Here is a 23,439-nt window from a genome sequence, read left to right as displayed (position 1 = left end):
AACTTAATCTGTGTGCAGCCATTAGTAAAGCAATTTCCCTCCAAATATTGAAATTCACATTGAACACATCTTTTTCTGAAATTCTGTTTAATTTCTACTTAACAGTTACCCAAATTTAAAAGATCTTGTGATTACTGAGCAGAATCAGGATTTATGTTAAGTCACTGGTTCTCTACAGGGGATGACAGGAGATATTTGGCAATGTCTGGAGACATTTTTGGTTGTCATCACAATATGGTGGGAATGTGTGCTACTAGCATCTATAGGTAGCGGCCAGGGATGCTGCTAAACACGCTGTAACACACAGGACCACCCCTCTACACTAGCCTCAAATGTCAGTCGTGCTGAGGCTGAGAAACCTATGCTAGACCTTAAATGGCTAAAGAGATGCAAGTGAGCTCACGTTTTAGTAAGGGACATATATCCATATCACAGGGTTGTATACAGTTAAGGAAATTATTGTTACACATGGATGTAGAAATTTGAGACTCATTAGAAAAGGGGTGACCTGGGAACAATGAGGATTTAGGGTTGATGGAGTGGTGGAGGAATCTAATTGGTTAATCTAACCTAAAGCTGACAGGTGCTGGCTGGAACTGACTGCAGGGGATTGAGAGTGGTAAGTAAGCAGGCAGTTTGGAGCCCCTCACTACCAGACAATTCAGGGAAAACTGATAGCCCTCCTTGCCATGGAAGTGAAGGAGAATATGACATAGATGAATTTGTCATAAATCATGGTCAAGTAGTGTTCTTAGGATGTAAGATGTTTCTACAAGGGCTGGTTCACTGCTGTCTTTTTCCTGGCATCATTTGCATGTCTCAGTGAGACATCACTTGGGGGCTGCTATAAAGGAACCACAGACTCGGGAGGTGGGGTTCTCCACTGGGACCCCAATCAGCACGATGCCACACGGGATAAAGTGACATAGGAGAAGTACAAAGCATCGGGCAGGGGACCAGGAGGACTCCATGGAGGCCTAGAAGAGGGGAGAGAAAGAGGTCAGGAAGCAGAAAGACAGGAATGAAGATACGGAGCCAGGAAAGGGTTTCTAGTCTATAACAAATAATTTCACTCTTGGGCTGCTCACTAATTGTTCCATGTGTTAGTTGTGTAACTTTATGACTTGTATTAGTCTGTTCTGATACTGCTTGTTAAGACATACCAGAGACTGAGTAATTTATAAAGAAAAAGAAGCTTAATGGACTCGCAGTTCTGTGTGGGTGGAGAGGCCTCACAATCATGACGGAAGGCAAAAGGCACGTCTTTCATAGTGGCAAAAGAGAGAATGAGAGCCAGGTGCAAGAGGAAACCCCTTAGAAAATCATCAGATCTCATGAGACTTATTCACTACCAAGAGAACAGTATGGGGGAAACCACCCCTATGATTCAGTTATCTCCCACTGGGTCCCTCCCACAACATGTGGGAATTATGGGAGCTACAATTAAAGATGAGATTTTCGTGGGGATGCAGCCAAGCCATGCCAAACCACAGGGGTTGCCCAATAAATGCTGTTGTTAACCTTCTTATTCATTGTTCTAAGGCTACTCTAGTTAAGGATTAGGATTCTTATTTTTTCTTAATCTTTGAACTTCCATTGAACTTCTATATGCTAAGAAATATTGTTAACAGCAGGGACCATATTATACAAAATTGTCTAGGATTTTGTTTTAAATTAATTAAAATGTTTTATTATATAATATTTGATAAATTCAAAAGAAAAGTGGCACACTTATAAAAGTTATGATGGAATATTATAATAATACAATATGTAATATAATATGATAATGTAACTTACAAATGTCGCATCTTCCTGTTGGGCTACTTCTCTGCCTTCTGCTCAGAAGCATGAATTTTATTGTCTTGATTCCTGAAATGAAATTTAATCACATATGTATCTGTGGGATGTTTAGTTTTTATATGTTTTTAAACTTTATAAGAATGACTTTATACTCTATGTCATCTTCTAGGCTCTGCTGTTTTTCACTTAATGTTGTATTTCTAAGACTAATCTTTGTGGATATCATTAATGTGTTTTTATTACTATATGAAATTCAATTGTAAGATTATTTTATTTATTTATTCATTCTCCAGCTGATGGATATTTATTTCCAGATTTTTGCTTTTTTGAGTAACGCTGCTATGAATATTCTAGTATGTGCAATGGTATGTGTGTGCGCGCGCACGCGCGTGCGCGCGTTTGTGTGTTCATTTATTTTTTAACTCAACTCCCCCTTCACAGAATATGTACAATAGTTTCTTTAGGGAAGTGGTTTTCAATTTTTTATAAAAAACTATAATCCAATAGGACATATACACAAATACATCTCTTCAAAAACTTCAAGAAATAATGTTTTTCCCTACTGTGAACAATGACTAGTCCATTTTTTAAAATGCTGGATGAGATCCAATGGCTTGGTTTTGTTAATCATTTCTACCTGAGGTTTGGAAACTGGCCTATGTTTTATACTATACTGTGGAATTGCTATGTCTTATAATATACACATTTCAACTTTACAAGATAATGGCAAATTGTTTCCAAAGTGCTTGAACCGACTATTTCTACAAATTCTTATTACCTTCCTATCAACACTTGCCATTTCGGACAAAATTTAAGTTTTCAACAATAAGTCTATTAAGATATTTTAATGATTATTTTACTTATTTTCTAATTTTATAACTAAACATTTCTGGCCCAGCAAAGTGCCAGTATTTCTAGAAGACTAGGGAATGCTGAGTTGTCCTATATTCTGCCTGAGATCATACATAGGAATGTCTTCACATTTTCTTTTCTTAAAAGTACTTCTTGCTTATTATTCTCTTTGCTTTGCTGCTCAAGGGTACAATTATTGATCTGTCTCAGTTGTGGCTTTGTGCTGGATTATTTTAAAGTTAGGCATCACTGATAAGTTATCTACTTAGTAAAACTTAAACCTACTGAGAAAACAGCTCTGTTGTTCCTGATGTAGTTTGACCCATTTCAGTCTCAGAAGACTGGAATTTTTATGGACCGTTAGTGATGTCAACTTTAAAGCAAAAAGGATGGTTAAATTTATATAAGCAGGTTGTTTAGTGGAAAGTTTTGGTTGATTTTGTTAAAATGTATTTTTTTATACTTGAAGTGACACAAGAAGAACTTAGCGTAGTTAGTTTGTGGGCTTTGTCATAATTTTAAGGTTGAGAATGTCTTCCCTGATATTTTCTTGGCACTTGCTAGGGTAGGCTGCTGTACCTTCTCTTGGCCTTTCTGGTGTTTCATGACTCCTTAGCACATAAAAACCTACTTCTTCATTTACATTCAGTGACTAAATCGACATAGGAAGAATTTTTGCTCTGCATGATGACCAACTACATTATTCATGGTTATCCTCCTGTTTAACGGGTGGTCAGCCATGACTTTGTAAGGCTCTTTCCTTACATCTGTCTGACGTGAGTGGCTCCAGTTTAAGTTTTCAAGTCAGTGGTACAATGAAGCCTAGTGGCCCAATAATACCATTTTATGTGTATTGCAACAATACTACCATCGTCATCGACAAAAATATTTCCAATGTGGTCTTGTACTCTATCATTTCCTGTGTGTTTTTCTGACTTGAGAAGATACAGAGCTCATTACAATGGATTAGCTCACACTTACTCCAGGACAGATTCAGTTTTTGGTTTTGTTTTGTTTTTAATTTCTGAAATTCTTTCCCAACCTTAATCCAAACTGCAAATCTAAAGAAGTGCAGGTTTGTGTGTTGGGACTGTAGCAGTTAACAGATGCCAAATGGAAGGAACAGATGAATGATAGTGAAGCAGGATTAGGGCTCTAATTGGTGGCATTTCCTCAGTTACACCATAACTACATTTTCAGAGTTCCACCTGGAAAAAAATGTAACAAACTCAAGCTTATCCCCTAGCATCCATCCAGCTCTGACCTAGGGAACAGGGAAGCTCTCCTGTGGGTGACAGTTACAGATTGTGGAGCTCACCAGGCTGGGTATAATGAAGAAAATACATTACCTTCTGGCCTGACCCAGAGTTTTAGACTCTCTACAATGAAATCACTCTTTTGCCACCTGCGTTTAAAATAAAAACAAAACAAAGCAACACATCTCCCCCATCACCTAGTAAACCGTTTAGTAAGTCCGGAAATAGCACCCCCCCAATCTTTTATTACATTTTTAAGATTCTGAATATTTGAAGCAGGCTAATGGCATCACATCCTGACTTAAAGCTCTTATTCCTTAGGCAATGGAGATTTTGAATCTGGGTAAATATAGCTCATGGCGCAGCACCCAGTATATGATAGAGTCTCAATAAACACTTGTTGACTGAATCAAAGGATGAATGAAAGTCTTGAGAAGTATGTCAGGGTGGCTTCTCCAAAGAGGTTTTAAAGGGCTTTTTAGAAATAATCTCTACTCCTAAGCACAAGGAAAGATAGTAATATGTTTCTAGTAGGACTAGGCAAAGTGGCCATTCACTCTTCTTAGGATTTGTATTTCTCAGAGGACCAAAGCAGGAAGGAGGAAAAGTGAAAGATCATTTGTTGTGTTTACCACTACAAACTACAGGCTAGAGTGAAGTTAATAAATTTTATAATAAGCCTCATAAAAGTGACTTGTGTGTTAGCATATGAGAGGTTTGAATGAAAAATAGGGAACGTTTTGAAGAACATGCCCTGTACTCTGTGTGGTGTGTCTGTCATGCACTGTTAATGCCACCAGCTCACATTCCTCCTGTTGTGGCTGAACTGCACTGATTTTGAGAGAGATGGGTCATGGAGGGTAGGGAGAGGGGAGAGTTTGGGGTAAGAAGGGGAGGAAGTGAGGGTGCCAGTGCATGTGTGTGTGGTTGGAGGGGAGCTCATTTCTCTGGTTCCTAAACACTCATCAGAGTTTAAAAATGGCATCCGGACTGTCCTGAGGTGACTTTACAAAAGTGAGAAGAAAGTTGAATCTGCCTAGTAACCTACAAAACCAATTTTAAGCACCTACTTTAAAAAAGAGAAGTATGTCTTCCAAATTTAATCTAAGCTGTTCTACCTGGGTATCTTCTGATATTTAGAAAAATACGATTTATCTGTTTTCTGAAGGACATGGTGGGAACATTGAAAAAAACTGGTTCATTGGCCACATCAGTGAAATATTACTTGCTGTATTGTTTACCAAAAACCTGGAGCAATTGTAAAGTTCTTAAAGCTTTAAGGATGCTTGGTGTTTTGATGAGGACAGTGTTATGAGATAAGGTGTCCTCAAAACTAATTTGATTTGTTTTACATTTTACTTAACAGTGATATTTTTCAGTGCCCCCCTAGAACATTTAGATGAAAAGATAAGCACAATACATTTTTAAAGTTAGAATTCTATTTTGCAAGTAGAAATGTAAATGAGAACTCTTAATTCTACTAAAGGGTATAGATATTTTTTCTGACCAAAAAAAAAAATGCCTTTAGAAAACAAAAAAGAAAGAAAAAAATTAGATATGCCTTTTGAAGTAAAATTAGCAATTATACAGCAAGAGCTTGGTAAATGTTTATTGAATAAGAGGATATTTATTCCTGAAAAAGCTGTCTGTGAATCAGATTTTTGTAAATTGAATCATACTTTTACATGTATTATGACTCATTTCATAAGGCAAATAATCTTTCCTAAGTTTATATTTGTGATAAACTCAGATTTTCATGGGTCAGAATTGCTGGAGTCAGGACACCTTATGTTGTTGCATAAGATCTGGTGTATTCTTTTAGAGATTGCTAAAGTCTAAGAAGTTTGGTTCTTTTTAAGAGCAATTGTTATTTACCAGATGATAAACAATTCATTAAAAATAGATTTTTAAGGATCTACATTTTGTAATTGATATTCATGCTAAAGTAGTTGGCCTTGATTCTGTTCTCCTTGAGAATGTGGGTTATGTTATAAACACATTAAGAGTTACAAATAGATTAGGGAAGGAAGAAATTATTTCATTGTCAATAATGAGATGATATAATTTTGTGTATATGTAAAATTTCAATCAAAGCACTCTAATAAAAACTAAAAAGCCTGTAAGAGTGAGATCCATATTAAGAATGGTCTTTAAGTAACATGGGCTGCTTTGTTGTAGCATATTTGGGCTCTGCTATGAGTTAAAGGCCCATTTTGCTTCTGTTTTCTCGTTTGTCTTCCAAGTTCTGGCAATTTAATTAGAGTTTTAGAACAAGTAGGAGCTCCCAATGAATGGGTCGTCCCTGTTATAAGGTGGTCACTACCTGCTAACTGAAAATTGCAAGGCTTATCTTGAACATGAAAGAAACATGGAGCCACAATTTAAAGTAAATAGGACACAGCTTTCTGCATGGATATGGGAAATCCAGTCTTCCTGTGGTCTTAACAAAAGCTGGACCAAAATATCTGGGTAACCCAGAGACATTAATCGTATTACACTAGTTCAAAGGTTTTTGAGGAAGGGGTGGGGAAAAAAATCAATCTTTGCTAATAAAATGTTTTTTTCGGGAAGAAATTCAATTATGATTTTTCTTCTGAAGTGGAATCAGTGTTTGGAAAAACTATAGACAGCCTATTTCCCACTTTTCTTCAGTCCTCTTCTATTTTCTCTTGTGATTTTTCTGACTTGGGAGGCATTTTTCGGTTGATGTAAAATGCAAACTGAAATGTCTTCCACTCTTCTTCTCCTCTGGCCATTCGTCCCCTTTCCAAAGGCAACGAATGTGGTCAGTTTCATGTGCATCTTCTCTGGCATGTGGAAGTGTTTTATCTCCAATCCCTTCCTCTCTAAGCTATTGTATTAAAAGAGTTCAATCAAGTTAATCACTTCTTTTAGTAAATCACACAAACTGTCTGTATTCCCTTTTCAGAATTTATCGCAACTTCCCCACTTCCAGGTGCTGAGTGTCACACGCATCACAAAACATATTTAGGAGTGTTGTTTTTTTCCCACGTGAGGGCACTGCTTACTTTCATCATAATGTGATCAGTTTATGATTTGGGAGTTGATTCCAGTGGCATTTTTGCATCTGTTGTACATAAGTGCCCAAATACTTGGCTGGCTCTTCTGCCTCTTTATCCAGCTCTACTCACCTTCTGTATCATAAAGGTGAAAAGATCCCAGCAGTAAACTGTATTAGTGCATTTTCACACTGCTATAAAGAAACAGCCTGAGACTGGGCAATTTATAAACAAAAGAAGTTTAATTGACTTCCAGCTTCACATGGCTGGGAGGCCTAGGAAAACTTACAATCATGATAGAAGGTGAAGAGGAACATGGTGGCAGGAGAGAAAGAGAGAGAAGGGGAACACACCATACACTTATCTAACAACCAGATCTCACGAGAACTCACTCATTATCATGAGAACAGCAAGAGGGGAATCTGCCCCCATGATCCAATCACCTCCCACCAGATCCCTCCGTTGACGACTGGGGACTTCAATTCAAAATGAGATTTGGGTGGGGACACAGAGCCAAACCATATCCATAACCAACTCTGGTTTCAGGCTGAGCACCCTGAAACAGCAGTGCTCGTTTATACTGAGAGTAGAGCTCCTATTTCTGAAACTCCTCAGAGTGGGACCCTTGCAGTGACTTTGTTGCAGTTCTTCTGGCCGGTGGGTCCCTGTTGGAGTTTGCCTTTTGTTTTCTATGCAGAACACACTTCTGCTTCCCCGCACTGTGGCTATTTCCCAATTTCTCCTTGCTTTTCAAATCTGTCAACCCTCATCCTGCCTGTCTCATTAACTTCACTGCGACCTCATAGTTGTAGAGGGAACACCATCATCTTCCTGTGACCAGATAGACAAACCTGCCTGTATCTGCTCCCATTCACTTCTCTTTCCTTCTGTTGTTCCACTTCTATCTTTTGCCACATGCATCTCTCCTTTTTATGGATAATCAGTAAAATGAGTAAGATTCTGTCTAGAAGCCTCATCTTTAAACAAAACTCACCACGCTGAACTCAGCTTCCCAGTAACTACCACCTATTCTTCCAGCTGTCTCACCTGTCCTTCTACATTGTCTTCTACTTGCTCCCCCATCTGATCTATTCTCCGTTTAAGCAACTGGGACAATCACTTAAAATGATCAAGTCAGACAGGTGCGGTGGCTCACACCTATAATCCCAGCACTTTGGGAGGCTGAGGCAGGCAGATCACCTGAGGTCAGGAGTTTGAGACCAGCCTAGCCCCTCTACTAAAAATACAAAAATTAGCTGGGTGTGGTGGTGTATATCTGTAATCCCAGCTACTCAGAAGGCTGAGGTAGGAGAGTCGCTTGAACTTGGGAGGCAGAGGTTGCAGTGAGCTGAGATTGCGCCACTGCACTCCAGCCTGTGAGACAGAACAAGATTCCATTTCAAAAAAAAAAAAAAAAACAGATCAAGTCAGATCATTTATCTTCTTTGCATTTTAAACCCATTCAGGCTGGACATGGTGGCTTACACCTATAATCCCAGCACTTTGGGAGGCTGAGGCAGGAGGATCACTTGAGTCCAGGAGTTCAAGACCAGCCTGGATCTTGTCTCTACAATAAATAAATAAGTAGACCCATTCAAAGACTCCCCTTTGCACTTTAGATAAAACCCATTTTCCATCTGCTGCTTTCCAGGAGGGCACTTGTGTCTTCACCTCCTGCCTCACTTCTAGCCTCTCACACCCTTGCCCACTCTTCTGTGGCCACAGTTTTTCCTCCAGTTACCCAAATGCATGAAATTCTCTCCACCCCTGTGCCACCCTCTTGGCATTTTTCTCTGGAGGTCTCACTCTACAGCCCCTGGAGTGGCCGCACTTTCTCATCCTCTTGATCTCATCGTCACCTCCTGAGGGGGTCTTCACCAGGAAGTCCACGCAGGTCCGTGGCCCCACAATCATGTTTGTTCCTGCATAAGGCTTCATGGCTTGTTAATATTTACGTGTTTCATATCCAGACAGTTTCTAAGCCCTGTAAGGGCAAGGGCCATGTCTGCTTTGCTACCCACTGGGCACATGATAGGATATCTGGCACATAATAGGCATTCATTTCAGGGCCATTTGCTGAGACATGTGAATGAGTGAATGAAAGCTGGCATGCAGCTCAGCTTGGGTTTGTCTTTTCCTTTAGGACACAGAGCCAACCTCTCTGTTGTGCTTCATGCCCCTTTAGAGCCACAACGTTGTGGAGATTGAGGAGATCTTGGAGGGCTTCTCCCTCACATTTCCGCCATTCAAGCTCCATCTCCCATCCTCCAGGGTTTCAGAGCAGCTCAGGCCCAGCCTTGGGTTCAGGGGGTCTTTTGCTGTCAGTCTCGGCTTGTCAAGGGATACACCTGTTTTGCTTTCCTCCCATCCCCTTTGGGAGCGGGATTATGGTGCAGTGGCTTAGGGTGTCTGGAGCCAGACTACAGGGGCCTGAATCCTGGCTTACTGGTGGTGTGACCTTGGACAAGGTACTTAATTTCTGTGTGCCTCGGTTTCCTCACATGTCAAGTGGGGTTAATGACCACATGCAGCTGTGACAGTGATTCAGTGAGTAAATGTACCTAAGGCACTTGTCATGAAGATAGTCAATACGTGTTGGCCATCCATCTCTCTACCCTCTGCCTTCTGCTCATGAACTCCATGCATTTAGTTGTTTCAGGCTCTCCCCAGCACCCACGTAGTGAGAATAGTCAGCTACTCTCTTCAGTCCCTTTAACTTATTCCCCTTCTCACTCTTACTTTCTCCTTTTCCCCTTTTTCTAATTCAGTGATTTTTAAAAAATCTTTTGGGGGTCACAGGCTCTTTTGAGGATTTAAAGAAGAGTACTTATGGACTGTTGCCTTAGGAAAACTCAATATTTGTGCAGTAACCCAAAATGAGCACACAATTCAGATATCCACAGATGCCTTGGAATCTCTCTGCGGCCCCCTGGATAGAGCTCCCGTTACGAACAGCTGCATCTCTCTTGTCTTCTTTGGTGCTGTGGGCCGAAGGTATTCCACTCTGAGAACTAGAACCGTCCCTTCACGAGTATTCAGGAAACAAACCTCAGAACACAGCTAGAAAAGTCTCTTTTCAGAAGGTGAAATCATGATACCATTTCTGCGTGTATCCAACACGATACTAAACTGGTATATGCATAAAGTGATTACTTATATCTTATAATACAACTTGTGATTGCTACTCATTGGGGACATATGGGAATGCCAGGCTAGTTTAAGTGAGGAAAAATTTGAATTAATCAAATATATGTCTGTGTGTTTTAAGCCCAGTTTCTTCTCAAGTTGTAAGGTAAGAAAACATGATATATGTGTGCCAATGGTGATAGTAACAGCCAACTATTTTTTAGATAGATGTTCTTTTGGACATAGTTTTATACATATGTGTAAAGTATAAATAAGTACAAATAAGTTATTATAAAGTAAAATAAGCAATTATTGTGGCTGTATTAATTACCAGTGTACAAAAAGTGCTGCAGAAATAGTCTACATAACAATATATTCCTTGAAGGGGGCTAAATATTCCTTCAGCAAATATGTTCACTTTCTAAATTGGTTAGTAAACTGTTTTATAGAGGGGATACCAAGGTATACTTAATGCTGGTCATGGATTAGAGGGTCAAAATTGATACGGTTGAAAAATTAAGACAAAAACAAAGAAGGAAATCGTGATGGTTTATTGTGATGATTGTTTCTGGGCTGGGCTGTCACTGAACAAACAAGGGCTCCCTGATCCCCTGGGCTGACTGGTAGGTGATGGAGGTCTCGGCGACGTTGACCCGAAGGCAGTGCCTGTGAAGGATTGCTCAAAGCTTCCATGTTCCCAGGGCTTAGGAATGCTCCGTCTTAAATAGTATTTTTAAAATTATATTTTCTCCAGGATTAAAATCACCAACGGAACCTTCCAAGGAGACCAACTGAGTGGAAATAACCTTCAGTAACTGCTAATGGGAATTGGATTTAAAACCATCAGCTTAAAATAAAAAAGCTCATGTCTCCTGAACCGCTATCCAGCCGGGTAAATTGTTTTTTAGTGTGGAATTTTGTACACTTAAATCATGGTGTATGCATGTGGTCAGCGCTGCTTTTCTTTTAAGTGGGCTTGTTTATTTAAAAGACTCGAAAATGAGAAGTTGTTTTGCTTACTCAGTTGGGGTTTATTGTAAAACTCGATGCCAGAAAAAGAAAAAAGTACTGTTTTTATGCTGCGAGTGTGTGAAGTGTGTCCTTTCCAGAGAAAGGACAGTCATGGTGGTTTTTTTTTTCTGTGTTCAAAGAAGGAAAGCTCTGAGGGCCAGCAGGAGGCTTTGTGAGGGATCTGGGGTTATGAACGCTAATCATGCACTGACCAGTGGTTTCAAAAACAGGAATGCCCAGTATACGTTTTTACTTTTATTCCTTGGCAGTAATTAAAATAATACTAAAATGAAACAAGAGCTGAAGAGCAATGTGGGAATTGTTCGTGCTGGTAGATGATATTCGTTATTAAAAGGGTCAGTTTGATAGCCATGTCGGAGACGCTGTAGTTTCACCCTGCTCTATGCTATGGAGTGTCATGAGTGAAGGTCGTGCTCGGACTGCTACGGGTAGTCCAAGTAGCATCAAAGCAGCTGAACAAGTCTTGAGATCCCATGTGGTACATCCAGCCAACACCCATGGAGTCATAGACCCATCACTCAGAAAGACCCTTCCCTGGAGGCTGAGCCTCATCTTAATCTGCAAATGAGGAAAAGGAGAGGGGTCTAGAGAGGCAACATGGCTTGCCTAAGATCACACAATTGATCTGTGACAGGGATACACAATTTTCTTACAAAAGTGAGACTGTAATCACACCAGAAATCTTAGAAAATTATCCTGATCCACCACAGTTTGTTTATTTTATTTATTATTTTTTGGACAGGGTCTCCCTCTGTTGCCCAGACTGGAGTGCAGTGGTGTAGTCATGACTCACTGCAACCTCTGTTTCACAGGTTCAAGCAATCCTCCTGCCTCAGCCTCCCAAGTAGTTGGGACTACATGTGCACACCACCATGCCTTACTAATTTTTGTATTTTTTGTAGAAATGGTATTTCACCATGTTGCCCAGGCTGGTCTCAAACTCCTGAGCTCAAGCAATCTGCCCGCCAATGCCTCCCAAAGTACTGGGATTACAGGCGTGAGCCACTGTGCTCCGCAAGTTTATTTTTTTAACTGTGATTTAAATCCTCCTAAGTGCAGCCCAGTTATCCTCTCAGGAATCTTTCTAGGCTTCCCGCCCCCTCAGGTTGGGCTCACTGGTCGTTTGTTTTATTCTCCTTTGCACTTTGTAGAAATGGAGTAACTACGAGAAATATTAATCGTCCCTCCTCCTGTTTTTGCAACCAGTTGTTTTTCACTGAACGGTCTGAAAGTGCTGTTTTAATTGTTTTGGTAAACCTGGGCCGTGGAGGTATCAGGTGATGACAGTAGGTTCGAGCTTAGAGCCTGTGGGCATTTCAGTTCTCTGACAGTGGAAACCTGTTCTGAGCCAGGTTGACACAAGTGAAGAAACCTGCACTGCTGGCCAGGTGCGGTGGCTCATGCCTGAAATCCAAGCACTTTGGGAGGCCAAGATGGGCGGATCACAAGGTCAGGAGATTAAGACCATCCTGGCCAACCTGGTGAAACTCTGTCTCTACTAAAAAAAAAAAAAAAAATACAAAAACTAGCTGGGCTTGGTGGCACGTGCCTGTAATCCTAGCTACTCAGGATGCTGAGGCAGGAGAGTAGCTTGAACCAGGGAATCAGAGGTTGCAGTGAGCCGAGATTGTGCCACTGCACTCCAGCCTAGCGACAGAGCAAGACTCCATCTCAAAAAAAAAACACAAAAACCTGCACTGTTAATGTCGACCACCCGGAGACAGACAGGCCCTTTGTTCTGCTACTGGCTAAAACATTATAGGAATCAGAATGAATAATCTTTGTGAACCCTAAAGTGTGCTACCTGGACAAACAAACAACCTGGACAAGAACCTGAGATCAGTGAGATTCCAGGCTTTTTTTTTTTTTGGAGACAGGATCTCACTCTGCTATCCAGGCTGGAGTGCAGTGGTGCAGTCATAGCTCACTGCAGAGTGAAATCTCTGGGCTCAAGTGATCCTCCTCCCTCAGCCTCCTGAGTAGCTTGGACCCAGGGTGTAAGCCACTGAACCTGGCATGATTCGATTTTTACATTTAATTTTTCTATTAAAATATGTCTATTAAATATGCCTACTTCTATTAAAAATAAGCATACAAACACATATAGAAAACAGTATTTTGAACATCTGTATACCCACCAGTCAGCCTAATTAAAATCTTTTTGATATTTTCTATTTCTAGCCTAGCTGGAGCCCACTGATATGAATTGGATGTTTATCACTCTTGAGGTTCTAAATTTAACTCTTTGGGGCCTCACTCAATGCAAGGGCCTGCGTTTAATGGGACAGGAGCGGTATCTTGCAGCGGTAAAATCGTAGTTTTTTTGTGAGACCACTATAATGATTTGAAATGTGTCAGTGAGATGGGTCTGCAGAGAGCTGAAGTGTTTCATATCCTAGATTCCTGACTAGTTGGGATTTCCCCAAGGGGTAAGAAAGTATGGTGGTCACTGAAGGTCACTCATCAAGGTAAACCTCAGACAGACACAGTTTGAAGAAATGTGTGGTTTAGGAGTAGTGCTTTCCAAATTTTTTTTATTGTAACCCAACTTAAGCAAATTTTCTATTGTGACCCTGGACACATACGTGCCACTGCCACACACACACACACACACACACACACACACACACACACCTCTGAATAAGAAGTTTTAAGAAATGATTATTATACTTATTATTTATTTCAGCTGCCTTGCAATAACATCTATTTTGTTTTGTTGTTTTTACAAAAGCTATTTTGTTCCAATAAATTGATTTCACATACCATTAGTAGATAGGCACCCACAGTTTAAAAAAACAAACCAAACCAAACCTGGTTTAGTGAACTGTTACTTGTTTCATGGAGCAAAAATTTCTAAAAGGTATATACTCTGCTGAGTATTTTTATAAAAAGCTTTTCTCTACAACTGACCTCAGCTTAAAGATCTATGCCGCAACTTACTAATAATGAATCCCATGTAAAACTAAGCAGAATTCACAACTCCTTTGGGGTTCAGGTTATTCTGTCATGAGACTTCTCCTTAAAGCTCCTAACCCTCCTCAACCATTGCTTTAAGGCAGCCTGACTAGATTAAGTAAACAGAACTTGAACACAGTGACTTAACTATACTTTATAAATTCATGATTGTTAAGCCACAAAATCAATCTTTCCAAATAAAACTGAGTGTAAGTCAAACTGCCAAGTGAAAAAGAGCAGCTATGGAGCTCTCAACTCTCCCTTTTGTCATAGTTTATCTCTGTACAATGTCAGATAAAGGCCAGATGAGGAACAAAGTGATGGTGACTGTTGCTTTATACTCATTAAATTTCATCTGTTTCTGTGGGACCATGCCGCCATCCTCCTCACCCGAGGTGCCTGATAATGATCGCCCTAGCAGGGGATTATAAGGCACCTTTGTTCAAAAGAAGTTTATAGAATTGGACTCAGAAAGGTACAGCTTGCCCTCCAGGGAAGCAAAGGAGAAAATTATATTTAATGCATATTAAACAAATAGTTGTTGGATATTATGAGCTAGATGGATCCCAAGATCCCAAAATGCTTGAGTCAGCTTGCTCCAAAATGTTACCAGCCAGCCACTTTAAACATTAATGAGGTAGCTGGTTTCTAAAATCTGGAAGAAGGAGGAGGTTTTATTTAAGCCAGCTATTTCACAGAAGAGGAAATACAGTTCTACCTCAGGAAATTTAAATGAGACTGTTGAATAATTGGGAAAGAACCTCTCCTGTGGATGAGAGGGCAAAGAATTCAGCTGATTTTAAGCCAAATAAGAAATGGGACAGCTGTGCTTTTTTGTGTATGTATTTGTGTATGTGATGGTGTATAATTTCTAGAAAAGCAGTTCTCAGGGATTTGGGTCGTAAAAATTTCCACTTTTAAAAATTATCGAGAACGCCAATGAACTCTTGCTTATGTGGGCTGTATCTCTCAAGTTTTACCATTTAAAAAATTGAAACTAAGAAATTTAAAAATATTTATTGATTCACAAAAAATGAACCTATGCTATATTAACATAAAATATTTTTATTGAAAACATTGTTTTCAAAAAGTTATTGAGAACGGCATTATTGTTTTATATTTCTGCAGATCTCTTCACTACGGCACACTTTGAGAGCCGCTGTCCTGAAAAGTAGCTTGGAAGACGATGTTAAGAGTGGCTGTGCAGGAGTGGTGAGATTATTCACGATCCTGTTTTTTTTTTTTTTCTTTTCATTAGTATTTATTTCTGCAAGAAGATGGATTACTTGTGCAAAGTAAAGATGAGAAAGAAAGAACATACTCATGTTGAGGAAAGATTATGGAGGCCCCGAAAGAACCCAGGCAGAGGAGTTTACACTTGGGAGACCAAGGAACCACTGCCATTTCTTAAATGGGAAAGTGAATTGATAAGAGCTGTGTTTGGGAGTAAGTGGATTAGAATTGAGAGAGAGAAGGAGAAATGCTACTTCAGAGGAGTGGTGTGGTGGGTCAGACCTCAGGTGTCAGTGGAAATGGAGAGAAAGGGACAAACTCTAAAGACTTTGAAGGCAGAATGACCTGAGACCTGGGTATAGGGAATAAAGGAGAGCGCAGAGACAAAGACAGCAGTTTTCAAATTAAAACATTTGAAGAATGTTTTTTCCCTTCTATCCAACTTTGCGACTTGGTTCTGTTGCTCAGGTGAGAGTGCAGTGACACAGCCTCGACCTCCTGGGCTCGAGTGATTCCCCTGCCTGAGCATCTGGAGTAGCTGGGACTGCAAGTGTGCGTCACTTCTTTCTATCCAACTTCAACTTTTTCTGAACGTTACCCTGATTAAGCTAATTGAAGTCGTGTGTTTTCCAGAGTTGGCCAGCCCATCCAAGGGCTTAGGAGACAGTCTACACACTTCCCAACTTGAATTGGTCCCAGCTGCTCCCAGAAGAACGAGTGAATTGGTCCCTATGCCACCCCTGGAGAGCTGCTCGCTGCCCACTTGGCCGTGAAGGGCTGTGCGGTTCCCCTGCGCGCCAGAGCCTGCCGTGGCCTCTTATGCACTCCACCACCCCCATCAGCTCCCTCTTCTCCTTCACCAGCCCCGCAGTGAAGCGACTGCTAGGCTGGAAGCAAGGAGATGAAGAGGAAAAGTGGGCGGAGAAGGCGGTGGACTCCCTAGTGAAGAAGCTGAAGAAGAAGAAGGGAGCCATGGACGAGCTGGAGAGGGCGCTCAGCTGCCCGGGGCAGCCCAGCAAGTGCGTCACGATTCCGCGCTCCTTGGACGGGCGGCTGCAGGTGTCCCACCGCAAGGGGCTGCCCCACGTGATTTACTGCCGCGTGTGGCGCTGGCCGGATCTGCAGTCCCACCACGAGCTGAAGCCACTGGAGTGCTGTGAGTTCCCGTTTGGCTCCAAGCAGAAAGAGGTGTGCGTCAACCCTTACCACTACCGCCGCGTGGAGACTCCAGGTGGGCTGTCTTTATCGCGTCAGGGTTTATCTTCAGAGTGAAGGTCCTGTGGTCCTGTGCCCATTGATGGAGAACGATGGGGCACCAGCAGGCAAAGGCGTCTCCCCAAAGAGAGAGACGAAGGAGAGAGAGAGGAGAGAGAGAGAGAAAAGACAGAGAGAGAAAGAGAGAGGAGAGAGAAAGAGTGAGTTTTGAGGGACTGGTCCAAAATTTTATTTCCTGGAATGAGGCAAATGTCCAATCAAAGAAGGTTCCCATGAAAACAATATTCCTGCCTGGAATGCCACAGGAACTCAATCCAAAGGGAATAGAAGTAAAACCCTGTTATAGCCAGTGTGAAGGACTGAAGATAAACTCCAGACTAGTCGGAAAAATCTAGAAAGAACGTATTTTCATTTGATTCCAATATGCGTGTAAGCTTTGTGTGATTTTGAAAATGAGGCAGATGTCTAATCAAAGAGAGAAAACTCCCATAAAAGTTTTATTTGGAGGTATCTGGGACAAGTCAGTAGAATCTTTTACCAGTTCTTGGGGTCCTAAAAGGTTTTAAAATGCCCTCGATAATGATGAGCTACAAAAAATAAATATCTTCCTTCCCCCTGCCACCAATAAACGGAACTGAACCGCACTAAACTGAACTGAAGCCGGTTTTCTGGCTGCTACTTTGTTCAAGCCCAGGTAAGTAGAAGGTGTCTCATATCTGGGTCTGAAAACAGCCAATGAAAGAGTTGCTGGACATCATTCCAGGCAGTTGTTTTTTTTTAATGTTTTAAATACAGACAGGTATCACTTAATGATGGGAATACATTCTGAGAAATGCATCAGTAGGCAATTTCTTCCTTGTGCGAACATCCTGGAGTGTACTCACACAAACCTAGATGTGATAGCCTGCCACACTCTTAGGCTATACGGTGTAGCCTGTTGTTCCTAAAGTACTAGCCTGCGAAGCATGTTACTGTACTGAATACTGTAGGCAGTCCTAACCACAGTGGTACTGAATATATCTGAACAGATCTAAACGTAGAAGAGGTACAGCAAAAGTACAGTATCATAATCTTAGGGGACCACTGTCTTACATGTGGTCCCTCAACCAAAATGTGATTATGCAGTACATGACTGAATAGGAAAGTACCTTTCTAAAACCCTTCATGCACCAGTGTGTGTATCTGTATATATGTATATCCCTCCTCCTCTTGAAACCTGGTGTTTATTTTTGTTCCTTCACACTGGCTGTGACAGGGTTTCTGTGCGATTCTCTTTGAGTGTTTCTGTAGCATTCCACACAGGAACACAGTCTTAGGAGAGCCTTCTCTCTTTGATTGGCCATCTGCCTTACCCCAGGAAACCAAAGCACTGACATATTAGCTTAGGGAAATTGTCCATGTCCAATGAAGAGATGATCCTGTCTAGCCAGGTAGGCAGGATTAGTTTACCTTAAAACAGTATCTGGCAAGTGATTCATGCCCAGCCCACCTCAGTCACAGCTAAGTGATCTTTCAAGCTTGCAGAACTTAAGGAAGTCATCTACCTGTGTGTGGATGCCACCCACAGCCCATTCAGGGACTGAGGCCCTGGCTGAGAAGGTATTAGATGGTTCCACATGCTTGGCAAATCTGATGTGTTTTCTCTAAATCCTGGAGCGAGTTGCTTTCCTCCCTTCTTCCCTGCTTCACTTTGACTCTCTTTGCTTACTTAAAAAAAAAAGTCAATAATGTCTAAGCTTATAGCAAAAATGACTTGATTCCATTTTGTGTTTCAAAGATTTGAGTTACATTAAGCATCCAAAATATACCCAAATGGAAAAGTGTTCATTAAGAAATCACTTCTCTCTTCCTGAATAACATAGTTGTGAAATGTAACAACATGTAAGAAATATCTTATAAAATGTATCTGGTTTTCCTTTTGAATATTCAAAAGCCTATGTTTGAATAACTATTTGACATTTTAGTTTTTCTTTCTTTCTTTCTTTTTTTTTTTTTTTTTAAATAGAGTCTCGCTCTGTCACTAGGCAGAAGTGGTGAGATCTCGGCTCACTGCAGCCTCCACCTCCCAGGTTCAAGCAATTCTCCTGCCTCAGCCTCCCTAGTAGCTGGGACTATAGGTGCACGCCACCACACCCAGCTAATTTTTGTATTTTTAGTAGAGATGGAGTTTCACCATGTTGGCCAGGATGGTCTCAATCTCTTGACCTTGTGATCCGCCTGCTTCAGCCTCCCAAAGTGCTGGGATTACAGGTGTGAGCCACTGCGCCTGGCCCTTAGTTTTTCATGTTCTGTAAGGAATGATAGTGTGAATGTTTTACATATGGTAGATAGATTTCATTTTATCATAATTTAGGTGTGAATTTCCAGAAGGAAAGATGAGTAAAGATTATATTAATTTAAGGTAATATTTAAGCCACAGAGGTTTTTCTTACTCTTAACTTTGATTTTTTTAATAGAAAAAGTAGATTTTATATCCAGCTAGCTATCCATAAAGTAAATATTTTAAGAATAATAAAATGTTAATGTTAAACAAGTTTGCTGAGTTCCTATTTATCATAAAGCTTAAGTTTTGCCTTTGAAATCTCATTTATTGGCCATTCATTTAGATGCATTGAAGGCTACATTTCCATTTTCTCTTCATTCACACATCCACTTCAATAATCAATTTCAATGCTTTCCAAGTTATGTGTGGTGAGGGACCAGTTTTTATTTTTTAAATTCCTAGTCCTTCAACTGAATACTTTTAAAATACAGATGAATTACTAGGCAAATAAAATTCTAAAAAGACTTAGAAAATACAAGCCTAGTTTTAAAAATTATTTATTTCAACAAATAGAAACTCTATCACATTGCTGTGAAAAGTTTCTAAGCACTAATTTCTTCACAGACTGGCACCCAACAGTTGGTGAAGGGTCCCCAGTCCTCAGACCACACTTCACCTGGCACAGTTCTGGTGGAAGCCAAGAAAGACTATTGCTGTGGTACATGATGATTTTACTCCATTCGCCCTGACGTTATTTCAGGAGTATAATTTCTCCTTTACATAAAATATTCATATTATATCAAAATCACATGACTTAAAAAAAGAAAGACAAAAGGGTTTTTTTTCCAGATCTTCTTTGCACCCCCATGTACTCCGTAACTCCTTCTGCTGTTTCCCCCTGTGTAGCACTGAGATGTAAAGATAGCATGGTATTTAAAAGCGGCATAAAATAGGAATGAGTGTCTGTAAGCTCACTGTCATATTTACAAGCAGCAGTTGAGATGTGGAAGTGGAATTTAGTAATTAGGGATTGCTGTGTTTTGAGTGTAAGTATTTTAAAATATGATCAGTGCACATTTAAGGCAACTGAGCCAGCCAGGTCAAATAATACCTAGGATGAGACCATCAGTTTTCTTTGCAGACATCCACTGGCTTTGATTTTACCCAGATGGTAAAAATATATTATCTAGATATTTGTTATGATAAAGGAAAATGTATCCTTTCTTTTCTTTTGGTGCCTCAGATCTGCTGGTCATGAAGAAATAGAAGTCTCTGCATTCCGATGGTTAGGAGGCAGTGTATTTTTATCAGTGTTATACACGGTAGATATTTTACATTAAAACTGAAGTCACAGAGATTATTCAAATTTCTCATAAAAAATGAGTGTTTATTTGAACATTGTTAACATTGTGATGAAGTGTCATTGACAAAGAAGCCATAAGCATTTGCTGTGTCAGCTCCTCACTTCAGACTATTCATGAGGCACATCAGTTTTTTCTTGCCTGGTTGTGGAATATTAATACATTTTAGGAAATGTAATGGTTTATTATCCATGGCACTGTTTCATGGTGATGTTGAATGTTTGTTCTCTGGTGTCATAAGGCAGTATACGTGTGCAAACACTAGCTTGTAAAAGGGGACAAAATTATTTGTTTCTCTGCTACCCTCACCTGTAGCAGTTTTAGTTGAAAACCTTTCATTTACCCTTTAGAGTTTATTTTCTGTCCATATAACTGAAAATTATTGCTTGTTAAGGAAGAGATAGATGTATGATGTCAAAGGCAGATGGCAGACTTTGGGGTTAATGTCATTGTTACTGTAATTGTCTCTTTATTCCCAAACATTTACCTTTTTTTAAGACCTTATTTTTTAGAGCAGTTTTAGAACATTTATTTTTTATGCGTTTTTATTAATATTTGCATGTGGTCAACAAATCACTCATATGATTAGAACCAAGATCTGTTTCATTCATACCCAAAGACAAACTCTTTTAAACAATTCTTGCTTAGTTCTTTCGTATTTCTCTCTATTATTACTAAGAATTATGGCAGTAACTCTAGATAATATATAAATCCTTACATATCTGTTTCCACATTTATCACCTTTAGATAATGGCATTGACTCTCTACCATAAAAGATGAGGATTTCACTCACTTATATTATCTTCTTCCTTCCTGCTCTTCTCAGTCCTTGATAGCTGTATTTTACTTCATAGTTTGTATTTGTTTTTGGTTATTCCAGTGGTTTCCATAGTGGAATTCGGGGGTAAGAATTATCTGTCCTCAGAAGGGCATTGGTCTGTTGATTTCTAGTAGCCAGGGTTGAGTGGGAAGTCGAGGTCGGTTGATTCTCTTTTCTTTATAGATGGCTTTGCAGTGATCCTCGAGGAGCTTCTGGAATATTCCAGTTATCCCGCAGTGTTTGAAATTCAAGATGGAAAGACTCGGTCTGGATCTTTTTTCATTATTGAGCTTTGCTCACTCTGCGACTCCTTTCAATATGAAGACATAGGTCCTTTGTAGCTCTTTGAAGTTTTCTTTTGTTATTCTTTGACCACTTCTCCCTTGTGTCTTTTTTTTGCTTTTCTGTCTGGAACTTACATTGGCCACAGATGGCTCTTCAACAACATTTTTGGAGTAGCTACTTTATGCCAGGCATTGTCAACTTCTAGAGGTCAGTAGGACATGAGGGCTGGGGCAAAGCTTGCCCTTGAGAATTTGAATTTATTCCGAAATTGTAGAATGAAGAACAGTAACTAACGTCCTTTTTTTTTAAAAAAAAAAAAAAAAAAGGTGGCACCCAGAAAAAGCATACTAAAGTGAACAAACGTAATTTATATTGTCTTATTGATGTTTATCTTTTTTTTTTTTGACAGTCTTGCTCTTGTCTGCCATGCTGGAGTGCAGTGGTACAGTCTCGACTCACTGCAACCTCTGCCTCCTGAGTTCAAGCAATTCTCCTGCCTCAGCCTCCTGAGTAGCTGGGATTATGGGTGCCCGCCACCACACCTGATTAATTTCGAATTTTTAGTAGAGATGGGGTTTCACCACATTGGCCAGGCTGGTCTCAAACTCCTGACCTTGGGTGATTCCCCCTACCACTAGCCTTGGCCTCCCAAAATACTGGGATCACAGGCATGAGGCACTGCTACTGGCTGCTGCTTATCTTTTACTTATTCACTTTTAATATTATTCAGTGTTTGTATTTAACTTAATAACTTTTAATTACTCACCTTGAAATCTTTCCAGTAAGGACACATAGAATGTTTTTATTTCAGCAGCACTACTGAGCCTGAAATTGAGTCTAGTCATCTAAATAATTCAACATGATCTCTGAAGGAAAAATATTCTGAGCATCACTTAGGGTTTCATTGCAAGCAATAGAAACCGATTTTGCCTTGGGGAGAAAAAAAGACTTATTTGGCAGAATTAAAGAAAGATGTAACAATCAGGTTGCCAGAAGGCTGGGTATTAGGACAGCTCTAGTCATTTCCAAGGTAGGAATAAATAGCAGGTCTCTTCAGAGTGCTGACACTAGAAAGATCCTCCTCTAAATGTTTTTGTGAATTGTGACATTTTGCTTAAGGTTCAGGTTACAAGGAGAAGACTGCTGCCTTAGCTTGACTCACATGCTCACTTTCTAGGTGGAGATGGGAACTTAGTGGACCGTTCCATGATGAGCACAAAGACTAATGGGAGTAGTTCCCAAGGGGAAAAACAGCTCTATCATAAAAAAAAAAATAGATAAGAATGACAAGTATCCACTCTGTTATGTACTGATGAGCAGTGTTCAATTCTAACTGTCTTCTTCCCTTTTGATCCTAGTGCTGCCTCCTGTGCTTGTGCCAAGACACAGTGAATATAACCCCCAGCTCAGCCTCCTGGCCAAGTTCCGCAGCGCCTCCCTGCACAGTGAGCCACTCATGCCACACAACGCCACCTATCCTGACTCTTTCCAGCAGCCTCCGTGCTCTGCACTCCCTCCCTCTCCCAGCCACGCGTTCTCGCAGTCCCCGTGCATGGCCAGCTACCCTCACTCCCCGGGAAGTGCTTCTGAGCCAGAGAGTCCGTATCAGCATTCAGGTCAGTAAGAACTATGGTCTGTGGGGCAATATGGGAAAATAGGCCCAACATGATGATTTATGATGGACAGTCACAATGACAGTCATTGTAACTGTCAATCATATCGTGTCAACAGTTTACAAAGCAATCACCCCTAAAATGATTAGGGCTATACCCATTTTGAGGCAGTTACCGTGGAGATACAACATGTTTTTGCTATGAAAGCTCTGAAAGCTCTCAGAAACTAAATGGATTTGAATAGTATCCCTGGGAATTTCCAAAGAGTTTTTTAAGGCAGTAGAAATAAGATTAAAAGACTTCTTTAATCTAGGCAGAAGACTTGGCCTGAGGACAGGCAACATGGAAGAGAAGTCCTAAGCCTCTACCTTGGTTACCTCTTTCAACAATCAAAGGAAGTCCTTGCCTAAGACATACGCCTGCATCCCTTGAGTGAGGCAGAGTGAAGCTCCAGCTTTAGCCAGTACATTCTCCCTTTCTGCCATGTAAAGCCAGGACAGCATTTTAAATATAGAGCTCTTCAGTTTGCTGAACTGAGAAAGCATATGGAATGGAAAGGAAGCCTGTAGCATGCTGTCATGATTGCATTTGCGGCCATACCTGTAAAG

The 23,439-nt window shown here is 40.4% G+C and overlaps 1 protein-coding gene across 4 annotated transcripts in view; it reads left to right on the top strand.

Annotated features, from left to right (window-relative positions):
• The window catches only part of SMAD9 (SMAD family member 9), a 73,607-nt gene that overhangs the window by 24,211 nt on the left and 25,957 nt on the right, over positions 1 to 23,439 (top strand). For 2 of the 4 annotated variants that reach the window (XM_032294475.1, XM_032294479.1), the window contains exons 2-5: positions 10,809 to 10,946; positions 15,170 to 15,253; positions 15,908 to 16,505; positions 22,577 to 22,834. In XM_032294475.1, coding sequence (XP_032150366.1) covers positions 16,094 to 16,505; positions 22,577 to 22,834 — 670 coding nt within the window. In that variant the 5' untranslated portion in view covers positions 10,809 to 10,946; positions 15,170 to 15,253; positions 15,908 to 16,093. Of the gene's footprint in view, positions 1 to 10,808; positions 10,947 to 15,169; positions 15,254 to 15,778; positions 15,825 to 15,907; positions 16,506 to 22,576; positions 22,835 to 23,439 lie in introns of those variants that run through there. The other 2 variants (XM_032294476.1, XM_032294477.1) reach the window with 2 other exon arrangements.

This window comes from Sapajus apella, unplaced genomic scaffold (assembly GCF_009761245.1).
Source record: "Sapajus apella isolate SASKATOON/1434 unplaced genomic scaffold, GSC_monkey_1.0 scaffold32, whole genome shotgun sequence".
Lineage (NCBI taxonomy): Eukaryota > Metazoa > Chordata > Mammalia > Primates > Cebidae > Sapajus > Sapajus apella.
Note: the sequence above shows the minus strand (reverse complement) of the source record. Positions and strands in the feature narration are given on the sequence as shown.